The sequence below is a fragment of the Suncus etruscus genome, chromosome 15 (assembly GCF_024139225.1).
Source record: "Suncus etruscus isolate mSunEtr1 chromosome 15, mSunEtr1.pri.cur, whole genome shotgun sequence".
In the NCBI taxonomy this organism is placed as follows: domain Eukaryota; kingdom Metazoa; phylum Chordata; class Mammalia; order Eulipotyphla; family Soricidae; genus Suncus; species Suncus etruscus.
The window spans coordinates 87,754,480-87,761,732 of NC_064862.1; the positions used below are offsets into that span (position 1 = coordinate 87,754,480).

The following is a 7,253-nucleotide window of genomic DNA, read 5'->3' on the forward strand; positions in this document are numbered from 1 at the left end:
TAGGACTTATTCCTGGCTCTGCAGGCTTGGATGACCCAGTTGGGTGCTTGGGATCAAACCCGGGATGGCTGTATACAAGACAAATGCCCTAACCGCTGCATTAGGTATCTGGTCAGGGTCTTTTTTTCCCTCTCCTTCCCTCCTGCATCAGGAGGCAGAGCAAGTCTTCAAAGAGGGCTGCACTCTTACTGGAGCACACAGATTATGGGGCTGCGGTGGTGACTGAGCTGCATGGCACGGTACTAGCACTGAGCCATCATCATCTCCTAGGCCTGCGAATATCATCTTAACCATGTTTCATCTTCAGCTTAGGCAAGGAGACTTCTTTTTTGTTAACCAAAAACAAGGTTAAAAAACCCCAAATTAATAGGAATGGGAAAGAACACTTGCAAAAAGCACCTGCCACCATCTGTTTCAAAACTGAAGGGATTCCTTAATCCCTAGTTTCCACCCCTCCACACAACAGGCAGCACCAGGCCCTGGGATTCTGCGTTCTTTCCCTCCCTCTAAGCCTGGCTCTGCAGCTGCTCTGAATTCACCTCCCCGACCCTGCTGTACGCAGGAGGGCCAATTTGTTTTTTATTACAAAATCATACAAAAAAAAAAAAAAAAGGCCATAACATTTTCAGCCTTGGGGGCTGGATAGTATAGGTGACAAGGCGCTTGCTCCAAGTGGCTAACCCAGCTTGATCCCTGGCATCGCATATCGCCCCTCCAAGCACTGCCAGGCAGCCCCAAATTTATACCTAACACTTCCTTCTGTCACCAAGTACAGCCCCTAGAATCAGAGGAAGCCCAATGAAACTGCAGTGTCCTTAGGTACTGCTAGGGGGCTCCTCCCCCAAATACATTATTCATATAATTTCCTTCACTTTTTTTTGGTTTGGGCCAAACCTGGTGACCTGAACTCAGGGGTTACTAGTAGTTATGTGCTCAGAAATCACTCCTGGCTCAGCCATATGCAAGGCAAATGCCCTACTGCTGTGCTATACCTCCAGCCCCTAATTCCCTTCACTTCTAAGTCACCTTCCTAAGTCTGAAAAGTAGAATCCCAGCCTCCTCCTCACTCAACTTTTTCTTGGGGGTGGGGGGTGGGGTGGCATAATCAGTTGTGTGCTCAGGGCTTAGCTCTTAGTTCTGCACTCAAGGGACCATATGAGATAAAGGGGATTGATCCCAGGTTAGCCACCTACAAGGTCACTGGTCACCCTCCTCTTAAAGAGGCGGAGGCTGGTTGGAGTTAAATGTCCTGATGCATTTACGGGGTCAGGGGATTTCCATACAGACATGCTAAGAAGGGCAAAGAAGCTGGCTTGGGAAGTGAGACTACTGGACACAGTCTCTATAACTTGCTTCTCTTAGTTTTTAACAGGCCCTGGAATTTCCACCTCCATCTTTATATCCCACAGGGCACAAGTCCTTAGTTCTCCAAAGAGGCATCACTAACTTCCCACCCAGGAAACTACCCACCATGCCTACAAGGCAAGCAGGAAGATATGCTGCTTCAGTTGACAGTGAAATAGGCAAAATGATTCTCTTGGGGCCTAAGTAGGCAAGACTACTTCCTTTGTACATAGCTGACCCAGGTTTGATCCCCAGGACCCCATGTAATTCCCCAAGCCTACAAGGAGTGGTTCTTGAGCACGCAAAAAAAAAAAAAACACAAAGATTCTTTTATTTCCAGGCACATTTCTTCTGCCACCGCAAGAGGATCTTATTGGGAGACAGTCCATATGATTTGGGAATTGCATCTTAATATTGCTAACTGTCCACTTATTTTAAGAGATCTTTGAGTACTACCAGTCTGCTATGTCTCAGTTTTATCTATGGTCCTTTTTTGGGGGTGTGGGTGGTAGTGATACACAGCAGTACAGTCCTCAGGGCAACCTATTAATTCCAGGGGTTGTGTGTACAAAGGATGTGCTCTTAGCACCACAAACCACCTACCCAACCCATAAGTCTGTCAGTCTTTTTTGTTTTTGTGGGTCACACCCGGCAGCGCTCAGGAGTCACTCCTGGCTCTACGCTCAGAAATTGCCCCTGGCAGGCACAGGGAACCAAATGGGGAACCAAATGGGATGCCGGGATTCGAACCACTGTCCTTCTGCATGGAAGGCAAACGCCTTACCTCCGTGCTATCTCACCAGCCCCACGTCTGTCAGTCTTTCATTGAAGGATTTATTTTGTATTTTTGGGGGGATCACATCAGGTGATGCTCAGGGGTTATTCTGGCTATGTGCTCAGAAATGCTCCTTGGGATGCCAGGGCTTGAACCATGGTCCGTCCTAGGTCAGCATGTGCAAGGCAAACACCCTACCACTCACGCCACTGCTCCAGCCCCAGAAGGGTCTATTTTCTTATGTTTTCTCAGTTTATATTTCATCTCAGATTTTGGGGTGGTGTAGGGTTGGGCCACCTGATTCTGCACTCAGATGTCACTCTTAACTATGTTCAGGATATTAGGTGGATCAGGGAACCTTCTAGCTGCGGTGTCCCTGCACTGGGGCTGGTCACATATAAGGTAAGAGCTTTAACCCTGCAACCTTTCTCATCTGTGCTACAAAACTTCCATCCCAATTGGAATTTTTCTTTCAATTTGTTTTGGGGCCACACCTGGCTCAGGGGGACCATAGTGGGTGCTGGGGATTGCACCAGGTCAGCAGTGGGCCATACCAGCACCATACCTGCTGTACTATCACTCTGCCTGCTATATCCAGTGTCTTTGCTGAAAATGATGCCCCCTTCAATCTACCTCAAAGAAACCAACTAGCACATTTCTTATTTCCTAGGAGAAGAAATGACAGCTCTCCTCACATTTAGAAAACCTTCCTCAACACCAATTTCATCACCGGCCTGAAAGACAGACACTCCTTTAAGCCCAAGTTGCTATTTGCAAGGCCACACACTTCCTGTCTACCTGAAAAGAGGGCTGATGAGTCGACTGAGCTTTCCGGGTTCGGAAATAACTGCCACGTGGGGAAGCCACGCATGATCATCGGGTGATAATGCCAACAGCTACTGCCCATGGCGGGGGAGCCTGGGCTTGGCAGGTGCGCTGCTCCTGAGCCAGGCCCGCCTCTTTTCACCTTGCTAGTTCAGTGTCTCATTCCTGAGGTAACTAGCACTCAGGGAGGATTCGCATTCTGCTGCTCAGGGAACCACGGTTCTCAAGAAGCGGGGCCTCCAGCACAGGCGCTATCTCCCCGGCATTCTCTGACACTAATTCTAGGCAGGCGCAGGCCAACAAGAGTGCCAACACAGCCAGCCTGGCAGTGAACGTCGGCCTGCAGCACAAGCAGACCTCTCTCTCTCTTCACAAGGGAACAGGGGCACCAATGGAAAAGCCCAACCGCTGGATGGGGAAGGGAAAATCTTACAGGCACTAACTAACACCCCAACATCAAATAAGTGCTGCATTTTTTTAATGCACATCTCTATCAAAACAAGACAACAAAAACTTTTGACCCACGTTCAATCTGCGGCACCCCCATATGGTTTCCTGATCACCACCAGGAGTGAACCCTGAGAGCAGAGCCAGAAGTAATCCCTGAGCATCACTGGGTGGGCCTCCCCACAAAACACAAAAATCTATAAAACCTTAGGAAGGAAAAGGACCTGACTAGCACCTTCTATGGCCTTAGAAGCTTCACAACTGTCCCCAGCCTGGTTTTCAGTCTCTCTAAAACAGTAGTTTAACACTAGTGAGAGGCAAGATGACACGGCGCCCGAAAGGCCACAGGGAACAGAAGAGAGGCCAGCTGCTAAGGGGGACTTGGCACTGCTCCAGTGGGTCAGAAGCTGGCCCAACAAAAGGGCCTGGAACTGGAGCAGATGGAGAAGAGTGGGAGGACTCACAAGCTCCAAAGAGAGGGAAGCTCAACCAGGTGCCTGGCTGAGGCCCAGGGTAAGGTGGGTGGCAGTAGGGAGCAAGCAGGAAGGGAGACGGGTCGGGCAGCGAGGCCAGCAACGTTATAGGAAAACATGGGTTTGATGTGGGAGGAGATTCTGTAAGGTGCCAGGCCAACTCTGGGCTACATGAAACTGTGTGCTCTATCCCTGGGTGCTGGCCTCAGCCCCCACTTAATTTTGATATGGAGGTACTTGGGGGTTCAGAGGATGGGAGAGGAGGCTACAGGAGAACACTTTGCCAGCCCCTGAAATTCCTGAGAGTGCTGGGGACCATGGCAGCTCCAATCTGCAGCCAGTAACTCTCTTTAAAAATGACACCAGGTGAAAGCAGAGCTGCTGCTCATTATTCTTGTTTTTTTGGGGGGAAGGCTATGCCTGGCAGTGTTAAGGACTTACTCCTGGCAGGTTCAGAGGACCACAGTGGGTGCTAGGGATTGAGCCCAAGTCACCAGCATGTAAGGCAAATACCCTCCCCACTGTGCTCTGCACCAGCCCACCATGACCCTCTTTAACTGTTTTGGGGCAACACCTGACAATACTGAGGAGTTATTCCCGTCCCTGCACCTACGGAGTACTCCAGGACCATATGGGATGCCAGGACCTAATCCAGGTCACCCAAGGACAAAGCAAATACCCTCCCACGTATTACGGTTTCAACCCCCGCATCCTTCTTTAACACAGCCAAGCAATCGAGCCACATCAGCAAGCGGGGGAGGTGGGAGGTAGGCGGGAAGCGGTTCAGAAAGACCCTCCCTACCTTTGCTGGATCTCTTTAGCGCCTTCTTGCTTCCCTCAGAAGAAATCTCAATCTCATCCGGGTTTCCTCCCTCATCTTCAATCGCCTGCAAAGGAAGGAAACGTCATGTTCAGCAACGAAGTCAGCAAGGGCTTGCCTTTTCCAGAAGCTTCCAAATACACAGCAAGAAGCTCATCCCTATCCATTCACTGGCTCCTATCTGCACAAGTTGAACTGTCCTAAGAGTTAGGGGGCCAGAGACAAGACAGCACAACAGGTAGGGTATTTGCCTGGCACGTATCCAGCCTTGGTTCGAGCCTCAAACTCCGTCTGTCCCACCAGGATTCCCCAAGTATCACCAGAAATAATTCCTGAGTATGCCTGAGCACAGAGCCAGGAGTAAGCCCTGAGCACAGTCAGTCATGACCCAAAACCAAATAAAGACTTGGAATTGGTTGTTGATACTTGAAAACAAGGGCTCAGTTGGGGAGGCTGTTGTGAGAATTCTATTAATCAGGCAAAGTGGGCCATAGATAAATGTTAAAGGTTTTGTGTGAATTATTGAACTTGTCATTCATTTTGGGACTTAGAACAGGGACATGGGGCCGGGCGGTGGCGCTAAAGGTAAGGTGCCTGCCTTGCCTGCGCTAGCCTTGGACGAACCACGGTTCGATCCCCCGGTGTCCCATATGGTCCCCCAAGCCAGGAGCAACTTCTGAGCACATAGCCAGGAGTAACCCCTGAGCGTTACCGGGTGTGGCCCAAAAACCAAAAAAAAAAAAAAAAAAAAAAGAACAGGGACAGGCCTAGTGATGGCAGAGTCCAGCAGTGCTCAGAGACATGGGAGGAGGTGCCCAGGGTCCTTTAAGATACCACCATCACAGCTGACTTGGAAGAGAACCCTGAGATTCCAGGTCCACGCCCACTGAACGGAGCAGGAGCAAAGTCCCAGGGACTTACACTTTCTGCCCAGGGCCTGTCTGTTCTCTCCCAGGATCACAGGTGCCGACTCTGAAAGTCTTGCTGGCAGAACCGGCCCACAGGACCCAGATTTATAAAGCTCTTAGCCACCCTCACCTCCCACACCCAAGAGTCTGTCATTCACTTACCAGCACCACCCCCCAAGCTGCTCAGCACAGAACAGGATCAGAGATGCTCTGACAAGCAGAACTGAGGCTTGGGGAGGGGGCTGGCCAGCCCATCTAGGTCTTCCCAATCACCTTTCCTCTGCTGCCTGTCAGCCCACATTTCCCTTAAGTCTATTGTGCTGTCAAAGTCAATCAGCAAGCTCTACTTTTACCTAAAGCCGTACCAAAACTTGCTGAGGCCAGAGCACCAGGAGATACCGGTGTTGGGCCCCGCATTGGAGGCCAGCAGCACCCCAATGCCCCCCTTTTCCTGGGGCACAGAAAAAAAAAAGGTGCAGGAACATCACGGGTACAGAAGAGCTCCTGGTGACAGGCGCCCCATTTTGCCTGCGTCTGGGGGGGGGGGGGGAGGAGGGTGCGGTGCTAATGAACAGCGCCCTCCCTAGGGGAGGCATCCTGCTAATGGCCTGCAGCCAAGGATGAGAAAGAAAACAGCAGCAGCCAAGAGGAACCACCCAGGCAGGCTATGTTAGTTCAAAGGAGAGGCAAAGTGCAGGCAAGAGTTCAGCAAATGTCCCTATGATTGCGGGGTTGGGGGGTGACGGGGGGGGGGGGGGAGAGAGAGAGGAGGGGCGGGGCTCCCCAGAACTGGCTCCCCCCGCAGCCTCCCACTTCCTCTTCCAGGCAAACAACTGACAAATTGCGTCTCAAGTCAGCCTCCGGAGCGGGTGGGAAGGAGACACCGCGAAGGGGAGGGGGACGGGGATGGGTGACAGGCAGCGCGAGTCTTTAGGGGAGTCGGGTTAGGGGTGGGTAGAAGAAGAGGGGCCCAGAGAGAGGGGTCGGGGGGGGGGCAGGTGGGGAAAGGAAGATGTGATGGGAGTGGGGAGGGAAGGAGGAAGACGGGCAAGGAGGGAGGGAAGAAGGGGAGGAGGGAGGAAGGGAAAGGAAAAGAAAGGGACGTAGGAGGGCGGGGGCGGGCATCCCCTTTGACAGGAGCAACTGGGGGCGCCCCAGGCCCGGCGCCAGCGCGCCTGTCAATCTGTCAATCTGTCAATCAGCCCGTCCGCGTCCGTCGGTCTGCGCCGTCCCGGACCCCGCCCGGCGACCTTGGCCTCGGCCCCTGCGGGCTGGGGGGGGTCGCCCCGTCCGGCGCCCGGCGCACCTTCCGCAGGCGCTCCATGAGGACGCTCTTGTTGCCGCCCGAGTCCAGGTTGCGCTTCCGCAGCTCGGCCCGCAGGTCGATCACCCGCAGGTCGCAGAGCCGCCGCGTGCCGGTGTCGGACGACGCGGAGCTCAGCGCCGCCGCCGCGCCCGCGTCGCCGAGGCCCGAGAGCGTCTCCGCCATGCCAGGCCGCCCAGGCTCGCCCGCACACGCACACGCTCGCAGCACACCGCGCCCGGGCCCGTCGGCGCTCGGCTCTCTCCGGAGGCGACGGGTCGCACAAAATGGCGCCGCGGCGAGGGAACCGCTCGGGCCGCCCCCCCCCCCGCGCCCCACCGCGCAGGCGCGCCCGCCG

At 53.5% G+C, this 7,253-nt stretch overlaps 1 protein-coding gene across 2 annotated transcripts in view; it reads right to left on the reverse strand.

Moving 5' to 3' along the window:
• Positions 1-7,081, reverse strand: part of SAFB (scaffold attachment factor B) — a 29,272-nt gene extending 22,191 nt beyond the window's left edge. Inside the window, exons 1-2 of one of the 2 annotated variants that reach the window (XM_049788048.1) lie at positions 6,899-7,081; positions 4,667-4,751 (exon numbers count right to left, since the gene is read on the reverse strand). In XM_049788048.1, coding sequence (XP_049644005.1) covers positions 4,667-4,751; positions 6,899-7,081 — 268 coding nt within the window. The remainder of the gene's footprint in view (positions 1-4,666; positions 4,752-6,898) is intronic. The other variant, XM_049788049.1, reaches the window with a different exon arrangement.
• Positions 7,082-7,253: the final 172 nt, after the last annotated feature.